The sequence below is a fragment of the Stigmatopora nigra genome, chromosome 8 (assembly GCF_051989575.1).
Source record: "Stigmatopora nigra isolate UIUO_SnigA chromosome 8, RoL_Snig_1.1, whole genome shotgun sequence".
In the NCBI taxonomy this organism is placed as follows: Eukaryota; Metazoa; Chordata; class Actinopteri; order Syngnathiformes; family Syngnathidae; genus Stigmatopora; species Stigmatopora nigra.
The window spans coordinates 870,038-883,654 of NC_135515.1; the positions used below are offsets into that span (position 1 = coordinate 870,038).

The 13,617-nt window shown below is 45.7% G+C and overlaps 2 protein-coding genes across 5 annotated transcripts; one reads left to right on the forward strand and one right to left on the reverse strand.

Annotated features, from left to right (window-relative positions):
- Nucleotides 1-112: 112 nt before the first annotated feature.
- On the forward strand, nt 113-3,611 carry galnt17 (polypeptide N-acetylgalactosaminyltransferase 17). 2 transcript variants are annotated; one of them, XM_077722113.1, is made up of 12 exons: nt 113-487; nt 574-866; nt 1,010-1,193; nt 1,262-1,428; nt 1,651-1,825; nt 1,891-2,088; nt 2,145-2,262; nt 2,318-2,503; nt 2,674-2,811; nt 2,886-2,981; nt 3,107-3,268; nt 3,334-3,611. In XM_077722113.1, exons 2-12 carry the CDS (start codon nt 617-619, stop codon nt 3,460-3,462), a joined length of 1,803 nt encoding a protein of 600 aa, XP_077578239.1. In that variant the 5' UTR covers nt 113-487; nt 574-616; the 3' UTR covers nt 3,463-3,611. The 2 variants fall into 2 exon arrangements, with proteins under 2 accessions (XP_077578239.1, XP_077578240.1); XM_077722114.1 differs by lacking the exons at nt 113-487; nt 574-866 and having other exon boundaries at nt 1,048-1,193; nt 1,656-1,825.
- A 345-nt stretch (nt 3,612-3,956) lies between these two features.
- Nucleotides 3,957-13,612, reverse strand: LOC144200363 (calcium-binding protein 8-like). 3 transcript variants are annotated; one of them, XM_077722460.1, is made up of 7 exons: nt 12,728-13,612; nt 11,659-11,793; nt 9,001-9,122; nt 7,195-7,338; nt 6,789-6,901; nt 6,174-6,330; nt 3,957-5,489 (listed from the first exon to the last, which is right to left on the reverse strand). In XM_077722460.1, the coding sequence occupies exons 2-7, from the start codon at nt 11,742-11,744 to the stop codon at nt 5,362-5,364; spliced, it is 750 nt and encodes a 249-aa protein (XP_077578586.1). In that variant the 5' UTR covers nt 11,745-11,793; nt 12,728-13,612; the 3' UTR covers nt 3,957-5,361. The 3 variants fall into 3 exon arrangements, with proteins under 3 accessions (XP_077578586.1, XP_077578585.1, XP_077578583.1); XM_077722459.1 differs by lacking the exon at nt 12,728-13,612 and having other exon boundaries at nt 11,659-11,857; XM_077722457.1 differs by lacking the exons at nt 11,659-11,793; nt 12,728-13,612 and adding an exon at nt 10,162-10,415.
- Between the last annotated feature and the right edge of the window lie 5 nt (nt 13,613-13,617).

Here is a 13,617-nt window from a genome sequence, read left to right on the forward strand (position 1 = left end):
TGGCGAAATTGTCCCAATAAAAAAAGTCAAGAGCTTATTACTAGGGTATATAGCGACGCTTTAACATAGACCCTATTTCCCATGGGATTATGACACGAATCTGACGCCATATTAGGACAGATACGCTCCATTCCCCCAACAAGTTTGCTGCTCCCCGTGGACGTCTAACGCCGTCAATAGACGCCATTTCATACACATGCACTCATACACGATGTACATTTTGTAATATGTCATAATACTTTTACTAATCCTATGCGCGTTGTTGTAATTCCAAGTGATGGAGTCCGCTCAGCCTCGTCGTGCACGCTCACGGGCACGCGCACCCCGAATCACCATGTTCGCCGCATACGACGGAGCGAATGAGCGAACTTCGAACATGAGCACGGAAATGGTGGTGCCGACCCTCCCGCTGCGGAGGAGACCACATCTTCCATCCGCCTGAGAGCTTTCGCTCCTCGGCGGAACGCTTCTACGAGTGCCGCCTCAGGTGAGGAAAGAACCGTGGAGGGTTGGAAGCGATGCGCCGGGATGAATGGATGGATGGAGGAGCATGTTCAATCATCTCTTTTGCAGTCGTCCTCATCGTGTTCCGAAACCCGCCTCGGCCCGGCCGTCCATGGCTTTGGCGTTGAGAAGATGGAGGCTTCTGTTGGTGCTCAACGTGCTCGTCGTGGCCGGGATCGCGACGCTGTGGAGCCGATGCAGCAGCGCGCGCATACCGCCGAAGCCCAAACCGAAGCCGAAGCCGGTGACGTCGGCGGCGACACTCAGGCCGAACCGGGCCAACGGAACCGCCGCCGTTAGCCATCAAATGTTGCTCAACAGGCTCAGCTCGCTGGAGGACGTCGTCTACCGGCAGCTGAACGGTAAAATAAATAGAATTAGAAGTCATTTGTAATGGTCAATCGTGTTTAAGTGCCATTGACGGCTCTAGACGTCCAATCGTGTTTAAGATGCAGTATGAAAGTGTAACTTTTGTTTTGGGTTATTTTCTCTGATACCTTTTGAGGACTGTCCAAATCTCTGGGCCTGGTGGAGGGCTTCGGGGGTCGGGGGGCCGGCGGCCTGCCCGCCACGTTGTCCCCGGGCGAAGAGAGCCACGCCAAATACCTGACGGAAAAATACGGCTACAACGCTTACCTGAGCGACACCATCTCTCTGGATCGGAACATCCCGGACCACAGGCCTAACGGGTGGGTTTTTTGAATTGGATGCGGTATGGAGCGGGCCGCTGTCACACCTGTACCGCTTCTACGTTAAGGTGCCGAGATGCGGTCCACCCCGAGGATCTCCCTCAGATGGCGCTGGTGTTCATCTTCGTCAACGAGGCCCTGTCCGTCATCCTGCGCTCCGTCCACTCGGCCGTCAATCACACGCCGGCCCATCTCCTCAAGGAAATCATCCTGGTGGACGACCACAGCGACGACGGTACGACCGCGTGGAGTTTTCCTCTTCGCTTTTGTGGCTTTTCCACGGGTACTCTGCTTTTTGCCCCCACATCCCCGCAAACCTGGAGAGTTAAAAAAAAATGAATGAAGGAAGATTTATTAAGAATATTCTATCTCATACCTTACTTGTAGCCTATAGATTCCTTTTAAAGTAGGAAACAGAACCAAAATGGACGTCTACCATGTGTCCATTGTCTTGTAGAGCAGCTCAAAGAACCTCTGGAGAACTACTTGAAGAAGCGCTACCCGGGTCTGGTCAAGATCGTCCGAAACCCCAGGCGTGAAGGTCTGATCCGGGCCCGCATCGAGGGCTGGAAGGCCGCCAGCGCCGAGGTGACGGGATTCTTCGACGCCCACGTGGAGTTCACGCCCTCCTGGTGAGCGTTCCCCCGATATCTCACCTCAGCGGACGTCCACGGTAGCCCAAATTCCGTCGCCGCAGGGCCGAGCCGGTCCTGACCCGGATCAAGGAAGACCGTCGGCGCATCGTGCTGCCGTCCATCGACAACATCAAGCACGATACCTTCGAGGTGGAGCGTTACGAGAACTCGGGCCACGGCTACAACTGGGAGCTGTGGTGCATGTACATCAGCCCGCCCAAGCGCTGGTGGGACGACGGCGACGCCACGGCGCCCATCAGGTATAGGCGAGGGTGGGCGGGGTTACCGTTTTGTTAACTTCCAGTCACAATGACAGGAGTCCCGCCATGATCGGATGCTCCTTCGTGGCCGACCGGCTTTTTTTCGGCGAGCTGGGCCTGCTGGATCCCGGCATGGACGTCTACGGCGGCGAAAACATCGAACTAGGCATCAGGGTGAGTTACGGCAGGCTCCGCAGCGTCAGCGAGCTAAAGGTGAGCTCTTACGCAGGTGTGGACGTGCGGGGGGAGCATGGAGGTCCTGCCGTGCTCCCGCGTGGCTCACATCGCCCGAGCCAAGAAGCCCTACCACGGCAACATCGCCTTCCACATGCGCCGCAACGCCCTGCGGGTGGCCGAGGTCTGGATGGACGGCTTCAAGTCCAACGTCTACCTGGCCTGGAATATCCCCGCGCAGGTACACGTGTCCAAGTGGTGGCCCGGGGGCCAAATCTGGCCCGCCGCGTCATTTTGTGTGGCCCGGGAAAGTCAATGAAGTCTCTGTTTTAGGATCAAATTCAAAAGATAGATATAAATGTATATTATATTTCATGATTTCCCCCCTTTTAAATCAATAATTGGTCGTAGAATCACGGCATCGACTTCGGAGACGTCTCGGAGAGGACGCGTCTCCGGGAGAGTCTGAGGTGCAAGAACTTCCGCTGGTACCTGGACAACGTTTACCCCGAAATGAGGACGTACGGAGACACGCTCTACTACGGCGAGGTGAGGGTGACACCCTTCATTTTTGGGGGGTTCGGAGATGGCAAAGGAATTCATTTGATGGTTCGCCATTTCAGATTCGGAACTCTAAAGTGAGCCACTTATGTTTGGACCAAGGCATGAAGGAAAACCACACGGTCACCTTGCACCCCTGCCACGGATGGGGCCCCCAGGTAAGGGCCAGATCATACTCAAAAATGTCCAATCCGGTGAAGGAGCGAAGTTTGGCAGCAAATAGACAAAAAAAATCTTAGTACTCACCCTCATTCTGTCGCCACATGCTTATGTTTTTTCTCAGTTGGGACGGTACAGCAAAGATGGCCGCCTGTTCCTGGGCCCCCTGGGCAGCACCGGCGCCGACACCCGCTGCGTGGCGGACGACCCCGACCTGCCCTTTCCACAACTCTTGGACTGCGACGCAGAAAACGACCAACTGGCCGCCAAGTGGATTTTCACTCAGGTGACACTGGAGAAAGACAGAAAAAATGGATACTGTTGGTACTGACCCCGCCCCCTTCTACGCAGGGCGACTCCTTGGTCAACTCGGCCACGGGTCGCTGCCTGGAGGTGGTTTCGGCCAATGCCTACTTTGGCCACCGGGCGGTGATGCAGACGTGCTCTGGCCAACGCTGGACCATCAAAAACACGGCGTGACGCCCATTGCCTTTCGCCCGGCGACAAACTGGTCGCGAATTATGCTCATTTTCCACAAAAAAAACTAAATTCAACTCAACGAAGGATTGTATGATGATGTCGCTTTCTGTGCCAACCGAGACTGTCTTCCAATAAACTGCTCAAAAGACCTTCTACTTGATGTCAAACTCTACCACTAGAGGGCAGTGTTTAATGTAAATCATTGAAATATTGACAATTGCCAAATGGACCTTTTCGTTAAAGCTCCGACTCGTTATGACATCAAGTTATTGCTCCAAATTGGTACAAACAGAAATTCTTACCCCACAAGCGACCGGTGTAGCAAATCCAAATCCACCCGAGACTTTTCCGTCGTGGTGACGTGTCCGCGTCGTAGCCGCAGGCGGTGGGAATTCACGGTCGGCCCTGTAGATTGGAAGATATTTATGATCCAGCACAAATGTGATAATCAACCCCGTTCTCCCCTCCTCAAGCAGCGATGGCAAAAATAGACGGTAGGTTTGGAAAACCCCAGATTTATTGCATCTTCTTGCACACGTCCAGCATTGGCACACTGAGCATCGTTAAATATTACAATTTAAAGTCTATACGTTTTGCACATGCAAAGTGTGTGAGTGAGTGTTAACATATTGTGTATGTGGTGAGTGAGTGTGTGTCAACATATTGTGTGTGTAGTGAGTGTTCGTGCTACTCCAGAGACACCCTGGCGGTTGTTTTGGGGGCATGCAAACGTTCCTGTGAGACCTCTTTCCAAAAATAAGAAGATCCCCTGTGAAAAATGGGAAAAAACAAATATGTACTTGACAATTATTAGGTTATACACAAGGGTGATTAATCGTAGTGTTCAAATCAACAATCGCATTTGAAATGAATCGTTAAATGTTAAAAAATAGACTTTCTACAAAATTCATCATGAAAAAAAAGAATTGGATTGTTTGACCTTCAATAAGTTCAATAATCAAATATAAGGTGAGTTTTTATGAACTGAAAAACAATCTTATTCTCATACATATGTTATCATGTACATTAATATATTTTTTTAAGTTTACTACCTCACCAATACAAAAAAACATCAACTACTAATAATGCTCGTTTTATAAATAAATGTAAGCCTACACGTCATTTGTGTGAAGACCGCCAGAGGGCGCTTTTTCACCAAATTACTGGCCATCCCGTTTGTTTCTATAGTACTAGTAGTAATACGACGTATTATGGCTTGGAACACGAACTTCAAGTGACGTCACCCGTGGCCGTGGCTTTGCCGCTATTGTGCAGTCACAGTGATTTGTTACGTCGCAGAACAGGTATCGGACAGCCGTGTGGGCGGGGCTAAAGAGACTGGAGGCTGCCATTGATGGTGACAGACGTCCAATCTTTGAATTTGGCTGCTTAGGTGGAAACCTGCTCCCAGTGTTCCAGTGTTTCTGATTAAAATTGAAAATGGGACACGTGTTACGACATTATACGACGGTGGGGGTGAAATACAATCGTAGGATAGATAGTAGCCTATCAAAACCATCCATCCATATCGCTAAGATGAATGGGACAGAGAAGAGAGCACGTTGAAAAAAAAAACTTGGCTCGTAGGAGTCCGGACAAAGGAAGAAAAATAACTGCAATTCCCAGCATTCCTTGCGCCGGCCAGAGCGCGCGATGGGCGCGTTGTCCATGTCCGAACTTCTCGCTCCCTCTTGTGGCTGGCCGGTGCCGTTTTATTGCATCGTCAGAATAGGACGGAGGAGGATTGTGGGTAACGTCAGCCCTTGGGTGTCCCTGCTGTGGGGTGGGGGTAAAGGGGTGGCTCGGAAAACAAAACAAAAAAAGTGTGTAGAGGTGTGTGTGCGTGTGTGTGTGTGTGTGTGTGTGTGTGTGTGTGTGTGTCGGACACAGTGGGCGTGGCTACTCCATGCCGTTCCTCAGCATCTGATTGGCGGCGATCAGCATGACGCTGATGATGAACGCCATGGCGAAGGCGCAGATGAGACTCTTCCTCACGCACGTTTGACGGTTCTTCTTGGACGGGTGCACTGAGAGACAAGAAGTGATAACGACAGTCAAAAAATGGTGACCATCCACCATGACACTTTTATACTTGCGCGATTAATTGCTTCCTGAAACGCTGTCGTGAATTGCATTTTAAGTAGATTCATATTTTATACATTGAATCAGAATCATTTGCTCTACAAGCCTGAAAAATGACTAAATGGCCCAATTTTGTATTAAATCTGTCATGAAAAAAATGAATAATTGGACTTATATAATGACGATAAAGGAATGAAACTCCATTCAATTAAAGTGAATAAAAAAAGACATTTTCCAATGGGTAGAATTGCGAGTAAACATTCGCGCACATGTAAACAAACAACTTAAAATGATGTTACGCACACTCAAAATACATGTATATACCTAAATATATCTAAAATTTGACTTTAGCTTTTTTTTACGGTTAAAATGATTAAAAATCTGATAATTAACCTCCTTTATTGATGAATATGAAGCAAAAAACCCTATTTTCCACTTCCAAAAGGAGCCTTAGCATGCATTTCTTTTGCGAGAATGTAGCCTCCCGCGTGCCCCCGGGCTTATTTTGACAAGCCGGTCCGCCGTGAGCCACAGCCGAGCGAGCGAGCGAAAGACAGCATCCTCCAATCAATAAATGAGTAGGTGACGGGGGGACTTGACGAGGGGACGCCTGACTCTTTGCGACTCACCTCCTTCAAATTCGGTCTGACAGTTGCCGGCGTTCTCCTTGAGGCTCTCCTCCTCGTTGACGATGATGTTCTCGATGTCCTTCATGGTCAGGTGGTCTCGGAAGGCGCAGAAAAGGACGTGCTTGAGTTCTTCCAGCGTAATCCGTTGCATGTCGAACTGCAACGATAAAGTATGAGATCACAGATCGATATTTTTGGTCCTTAAGAGAAACATTTTAGCTGTAGTTCAAAAGTTAAAATCAAAATAAAAGTCATGTCCCCTGAGGAAAGACAAACTTTTGAGTTGGACACCACTACATTACAGTAATGACTTTTGTCATGAGGACAAAAAAATGCGCTGACAAACGCTAAACGGAGCCACGCACGTCTGGCATCAGCCTTGACCAAGTCGCGTGTCCTTGGGGGAAGATCGGCAGCCCCCACTGCAGCCCCAATATCGATGGCAAAGCCATCACCCGGAAAATTGCCTCAATTTTTTTTTATAAATGGATTGAAAGAACTGGAATAAAAGCCCTGAATATTCCGTTTTTGTATAGATCTAAAACAATGTTTATTTTAAAATGATTTTTGAAGTAAAAACCATATTTTGAGTATGATTGGGCCCCTTTTCAGTACCTGCCAGAAAATGGTGTCTATGGTGCTGCCCAGGAAACCTTCCCTGGTTTCCGAAGAGAGAAGTTTGGGTCCCAGGATGGTCATAAACTCCTCAAAGTCCACTTGGCCGTCACCTGGCCGCAAAAACAACAAAAAAGACCGCCGTCAGTCGGAGGCAAACAGACAAATTGGCCGACAAATTTTTGGGTGGGAAAAAAATATCTTTTGGGGTGGTCCATCTTTTTGAAAAAGACCAAAGAGGTCAAAAGGGCAACAAGGTGAGCTTTTGGAATGTTTCCAAAAGGACGTTTGTATTTGTTCTCTATGTTTTCTAATAATAAAAGGCAGCCCACCATCTGGAGTGACAATTTGGGATGAATTATTGAAGCGCTCCCACCCCCCCCCCCCCCCCCCCCCCCCCCCCCACCGTCCATGTCGAGCCTCTGCATGATGATGGCCAGCTCCACCTCGCTGGGCATGTAGCCCAGAGAGCGCATGGCCATTCCCAGCTCCTGCTTGGAGATGAAACCGTTCCCATCGCGGTCCAGGACCTTGAACGCCTCGCGGATCTCTGACGACACAAACAGGCACAACATTTAACTTAGTAGCCTAACCAAGTCTTAACTTAACCTATATTCCAAAAAAAGATACACATACATATACACATGTACACATTTATTAATTTAGCCAATATTAAAAAAAACTATATATATTTAAAAACAAAATATGCTATCAAAAGGCCCAAAAAATATTTTTAAAATTCTCTAAACGATTAATGGACCCTGAAAATTGGTCATTAATTCAATTTAGATTAGCCTAACTATATTGATAAAAAATGTATAAATATATTGATTTACAAACAAAAAAAATCTCTAAACAAATTAAGTGACACTGAAAATTATTACTACATTTATTTTTCAGTGAAACAGTTCCTCAAAGTGAGGGCAATAGACTCCGCCCACTGTGTATTCCAATTTTTTTGGGGTAATATTGCAACTTTATCTCCTAGTATTGCAGCATCTGACATGTCATGAAATCAATCTTGTGATATTACTACATATTGCCAGCCAGTGAGAGTCCATTCAAGGAATAACATGGAAGTCTTAGTGTGGCTGGCGTGTTCTTAATATGATAAAAAAAAGTTCCTTCTTTTTGGTCAACTGTGCTTTTTGAATGATTTGACACGCTGCCCTACGGCCTCCTCCGCCCATGAATATAAATGGAATTTCAAGTTATTAATGCGGCGCCGACGCTTTCCGGCATATTAACACTTGTGACTTTGGCTGCCTTTGCGCTCAAGCAATTTTCCAGGTGGCGTCTTAATGTCACACCATCCCAAAGCCATTACGTGCGCGCGCGCCGGTGATAAAAAAAAAAGAAAATGGCCACGGGAGCATCGTTGGATGTCCAATTAATTTTTAATTTTTTTTATCTCGCCATTTTTTACAATATGGTGACTTTTTCACCGGTGTCCAAGTGGCGGCCCGGGGGCCAAATCTGACCCGCCGCATCATTTTGTGTGGCCCGGGAAAGTCAACTCTCTGTTTTAGAATCAAATTCAAAAGATAGATGTATGTTATATTTCCTGATTTCCCCCTTTCAAAATCAATAATTGCAATTTTTTAATCCATATTTTTTGTTTTTAGTTTAAAAATAATTGAGGAAAATCTAAAAATATATATAAAAAAGCTATAATAAACATTGTTTTAGATCTATTAAAAAACTGAATATTCAGGGCTTTTAATCCAGTTATTTTAATCCAATTAAAAAAATATTAAATATTTTATCTAAAATGGTCCGGCCCACATAAAATCGAGTTAAAGATAATGCAGCCGCGAACCAACTTGAGTCTGACACCCTTGTTCTAATAATGGCAACTCAAGAAAATGGTGACAAGCAACCCTGTTCCACCTATGGCGGAGCAAAGCCACAAATGGATTCTCCAAAAAGTAGTCGTCTTTTGTTGTGTATGTGCTGCTCGCTATGCAATACTGCAGCAGTCAGCGTGTGTGTTGATTAGTATGCAGCCCATATTTTTCAGCTGGGACTTTGATGTGTTTAGTTGCACTGCTCTTCTTCTGGCAAAAAAAAAAAAAAAAAAAACGTTCAACTCAGAAAGCGATGATGCTGAAAATATGGCAAAAAAAAAAAATCTAACTTGTAACTTCCAGGGGCGTTTTGGGTGGTCGACATCAAAAAAGCGAGATAAAAAAAGGAGAGAAGAGAGACTCACCGTGAAGTTCCTCATTGGAAATGCTGGCCAGAACGTCGCTGTCGCTGTCCGACAGCGAGCGACTCAAGTAGTTGCCTTTGTAGAGCAGGCCCGCCGTCACGTGGTGGAACGGCATCTTGTCCCTAAAAACATTGGTTTTGGTCAGCAAAGTGTGGTCAATTCATGGCTAGTTCTAGTTCTTGTCAATTTGCACATTTTTATGAACTTAAATAAACATTAGAACATAAGGCACGCTAATGGAGGTTTGAAGTTGACTTGCAATTTGGCCCCCTGCAGTGAAACATGGAGGGGCTTCAGAACCGCGTGCCGGCCAATAGCAGCGCTTCCATTAAGACGGCCGTAAACAAACACGCATAAAACAAGCGAAGGGTCATCCGCTAAATGGAAAGTAGCACGGCGGGACACGTTGCCTCAAAAACTTCATATATATGTGTGTGTGTTGTGTGTTGTGTGGCCAAGCGTGCTAATAAAACTAGCAGCACAGCTGCCAGACGTCAAAAATCATATTTTGGAGTCGTTTTCCAATTTTTTTTCTCAATAGTTCACTCCTGCAACAAAACAAAAAACAGCAAATCAACTTTATGCCATCTTTTTTGTTTTAGCTTTCACAGGTTAACACAACAACTGATGCGTGTCATAGAAAAGGAAGTGAGCTTAGACCAAGGGTGTCAAAGTGGCGGCCCGGGGGCCAAATGTGGCCCGCTGCATCATTTTGTGCGGCCCAAAAAAGTCAATCAAGTTTTAGTATCAAATTCAAATGAAGAGGATATATGTCCATTACATTTCCTGATTTTTTCCCTTTTAAATCAATAATTGCATATTTAATCCATATTTTCTTAGTTTTTAGTTCAAAAATCATTTTGTAAAATCCAAACATTTAAGAGTTTTAATCAATTTATTAAAAAAAAATCTAAATATCATATTTAATGATGTTGGCGTAGGTGGCAAGCAAGGTGACGGCGCTACTTTAAATGCCATCCCATCACCGATAAACGCCATATTGACGTGGCAACAGTGACAAGCGCTAGCGCTAAAAAAATAATATACTCCAGCAATATGATCCATTTGAAATCCGGATATCACGGCGCGGTATCCTCCTTGACTGCAGTAAGTGAGTCGGCGGTCCGACACCCCGTTCCCACCAGTCGCCGCGGTTCTTACCCACGAGGCGGGCTTTGCGAGGGGACGGGACGCCCCGGTGTGCCGGCGTCCCCCGGGTCGCCGTTAGCCTGAAGGGCTGGCCCTCGTTCCTCCTCCATCAGAAGCGAGAGCTGCGGACGCACCAGCCTCATCGCCGTGACGACGCGTGCGCCCGCCGCCGCCGCACAGTTTTGAATATTTGAGCGAGGGAGGAAGGAAGGAAGCAGCAGGTAGCGAGCGAACGAACGCCGCCACCGCCTCCTCCTCTTCGTCGTCGTCCTCCCTCTCCGTCTTCAAAAGCCTCCCCCCTTGCACCCTCCCTCCGACATTCCTCCGCAAGCGACAAGTAAGCGCGACCAGACACGCTCCAGAAAAAAAACGTGTTTATCTAAAGCGCGAACGAAGAACGGCCATGGTCCCCAACTTGAAAGCGTTTGAGAATGAAAGCCAAGACGGAGAGACAAAGTGGAGGGATAGACCAGGTCGGTCCAGAGACATTTCAAGGTGAAGCCACGACGGACCAATAGAGGGAAGATTGAAATGCGGAGAGAAGACGAGAGACGGACAAAAAAGTGGAGGAACAACAAGGTGGCCATTCATCGCAAACACGTCGAGAAGGTTAAGTTGAGGTCATCGCTACCCTCAAGACAATAAATGCGCACGGAAAACGAGAAAAAAAAATTCACTCATTCGTCTTCCGGACCACTTTTCCTCACAAGGGTCGCAGGGGGTGCTGGAGCCTATCCCAGCAAACCTCGGTTCACCAGGCAGGGGATACCCTGAATTAGTGGCCAGCCAATCGCAGCCCACAAATAAAACAACTTTTCACGCTAACCCAATTTAAATTGTTAGCCAGCTAGCATTTTTTTGGGATGTATGAGGAAACCGGAGTACCCGGAGAAGACCCACGTAAGCCCAGGTGGAACGGCAATCTCCACCGGGCGGGGATCGAACCCTCGATCTCAGAACAGTGAGGCCGACTGACTACAAAATTTGATGGTAAACAGTGTGGTTGCCCAATTTCACAATGATAAAAACAGTATGAATTGTACTTTAGTAAACCTATATTTTAGTATTTTTTAAACTGAAAATAATCGTAAAATTAATAATAACTGTACTTTATTTTTTGCATTGTAAAAGAATGGTTTAAAAATGGTAATTGACGGAATAATAATATATAGGCTTTTGATTGCCAGAATTGTACCATCTTAAAAAAACAACCTAAAGTATAAAATAATGTCACCACTCTTTTTGTATAATAAATAAAATGATGGGGTGGGCCGTATCAGGCCCCCAGGACGCCACTTTGACACCCTTGCACTACATCACCTGGCAGTACTTGATCATAAATTGACAGTTTTTTTAAATGATTTTTTACAGTGTGGAGAAAAGATGAAGGCCACAAGAATGGAAAACAGTGGTCGTTAACAGAAGCAGACGCAACATTCAGGCTGGCGTAGGTGTGCGTCAATCACCCAACAGGTGCGACGACCCGTCGTCGGAACGGTGGCGACTCACCCGCTAGTGGATGCGTGCTTTTGCTTCTGCGCGGCGCTCCTCGCTAAAATCCCGTCGTCAAGGGAAAAACATTCCTGGGGCCACATGTGGCGGGACGCTCCTTATCCATCCTCCTCCTCCTCGGCGGCGTCGTCCTACAGCCGGGAAAAAGACGGAGATGAAGATGAGGGTGAGGAGGATGAGGGAGACGGACGGACGGACGGAGGAGCAGCGCGAGGGTGACGATTGGCTGCAGGCGGTGACGTCGTTCATCTGTCGAATATGGCAGACTTTTTATTGTTGTTGCACGTGTGTCAGGGATTTACCTTCAAACGTATGTTGTTGTTGTTTTTTAATACAAATGGAATTGTTGATAGTTTCCTTAATAAAAGCTGATGTATCATTAATGTAGGATACACATTTATAACTAATTAGTATCATTTAATTGATATTTTTGTTCCGATGGACCATTCAAAAATGTCAATTGGTGGTTGGTTCAGGCGTTAAAGGGTTAAATTACAAATTTTCTTTCATCCTCAGAGAAAACAACTATGTAGTTAGAGGATTTTTAAAAAATACTAAAGTAATTTGAGCATTCAACTTGTATTTGAAAGAGAAATACACGCGTAAACAAAAACATCACGTCATTTCCAAGGGGTGAAAAATAAGCTAATTTATTCGGGCTTCCAAACACGTGACGCACTTGTTTAGTATGGATATCCCAAAACAATATGAATAATTCAAAATAATGTCTTCAATTCTGTATTCGTCAGCATTAACGCTTCACACTGGTGTCATTTATTGGTTACTTAATCCAATAACGTCTTGTAAATTGCACCAGCCAGTTTAACTGTAGAAATAAAAAGGCACTTATCATGAAATTGATCGATACGGAGACCCAAGAAAACGACACGAATGGAAATAAAATAGCTCGTGTGAACGCTCAAATTGTTTGTACACGCCAACTACTACTTTGTGTAAATAAACAAGTATTTTATGTCGACAAAGTATTCCACGTGAACGAATTAGCATTTCGTGCTAGCGCAGGTACATAGTACTTTGTGTGGAGAAAACTTAAGAGAACCCACCTTTTTTTGTTACAGATACAGCTTGCTTCCAAAGACTAGTAACCCTAAAACCTGGCCAAATGCAGGATATAATAATTGACGATAATATCATAATGCTAAATGAAGTTACCAAGTGGGTTAGCTAGTGTAACTTGCAAAGCAGGTGTCGTAAATTACGAGTGCGTAAAGGTGCGTTCGATGTGATTACCCTCGTGCCCCGTTCTAGATTTCCAAAACATTAAAACTATAGTAGCTAAAGCAGGTGTGGTAAATTATGAGTGCGTTCGATGTGGTTACCCTCGTGTCCCGTTCTCAATTTCATAAACATCCAAACTATAGTAGCTCGTGCCCAAAATAGCTCACAAAGTACGCCAGACGCCGAACGAGCTCATTTTATATTCCATTTATGTCATGTCTGGGGCTCTGTAGATTCCCACTTTTTAGCAGCAAAAAGAATTTTCAATCACAAGTCACAGAAAATTTTCCAGTATGAAAAACAATACTCTAGAGATTACTGTCTATGTTTTCCATTTGTATGATTAAAAAAAAATGGAAATGAATTTACATAAGTTTGAAGTAAGTCATGGCTATCCATGAGAAAAACGAGTTGGACATTTCTAACATATAAAGCAGGGGTGCCCGTTATGTAAATTACCAATCAATTCAAAATTCATGTTTTTTTTGGAATGTGGGAGGAAACCGTGGTAACCGGAGAAAAATCACCCAGAACATGCAAATTCCACATAAAAGGACCAACCTGGATTCAAACCCAGGACCCCAGAGCTGCGAGCCCGACTCACTAACCACTTAAACACTGCGCTGCCTAGGCCATCTTAGTTGTATATTATTCCGTTTTCTGGATAGTTTCAGCTCAAAAAACCTGAAAAAAAGATGTTGTAAATGTCAAATTGTG

Bases quoted from the DNA above. Each gene is read 5' to 3' on its own strand.
- LOC144200363 (XM_077722457.1), bottom strand. From the start codon at position 10,292: ATGAGGCTGGTGCGTCCGCAGCTCTCGCTTCTGATGGAGGAGGAACGA. The intron at 7,339-9,000 runs GTGAGTCTCTCT...TTGTGTCGTCAG, and splicing joins TTCCAATGAGGAACTTCACG to AGATCCGCGAGGCGTTCAAG. The intron at 5,490-6,173 runs GTGAGTCGCAAA...CTTGTCTCTCAG, and splicing joins TCAGACCGAATTTGAAGGAG to TGCACCCGTCCAAGAAGAAC.
- galnt17 (XM_077722113.1), top strand. From the start codon at position 617: ATGGCTTTGGCGTTGAGAAGATGGAGGCTTCTGTTGGTGCTCAACGTG. The intron at 867-1,009 runs GTAAAATAAATA...ATACCTTTTGAG, and splicing joins CGTCTACCGGCAGCTGAACG to GACTGTCCAAATCTCTGGGC. The intron at 2,089-2,144 runs GTATAGGCGAGG...TCACAATGACAG, and splicing joins GACGCCACGGCGCCCATCAG to GAGTCCCGCCATGATCGGAT.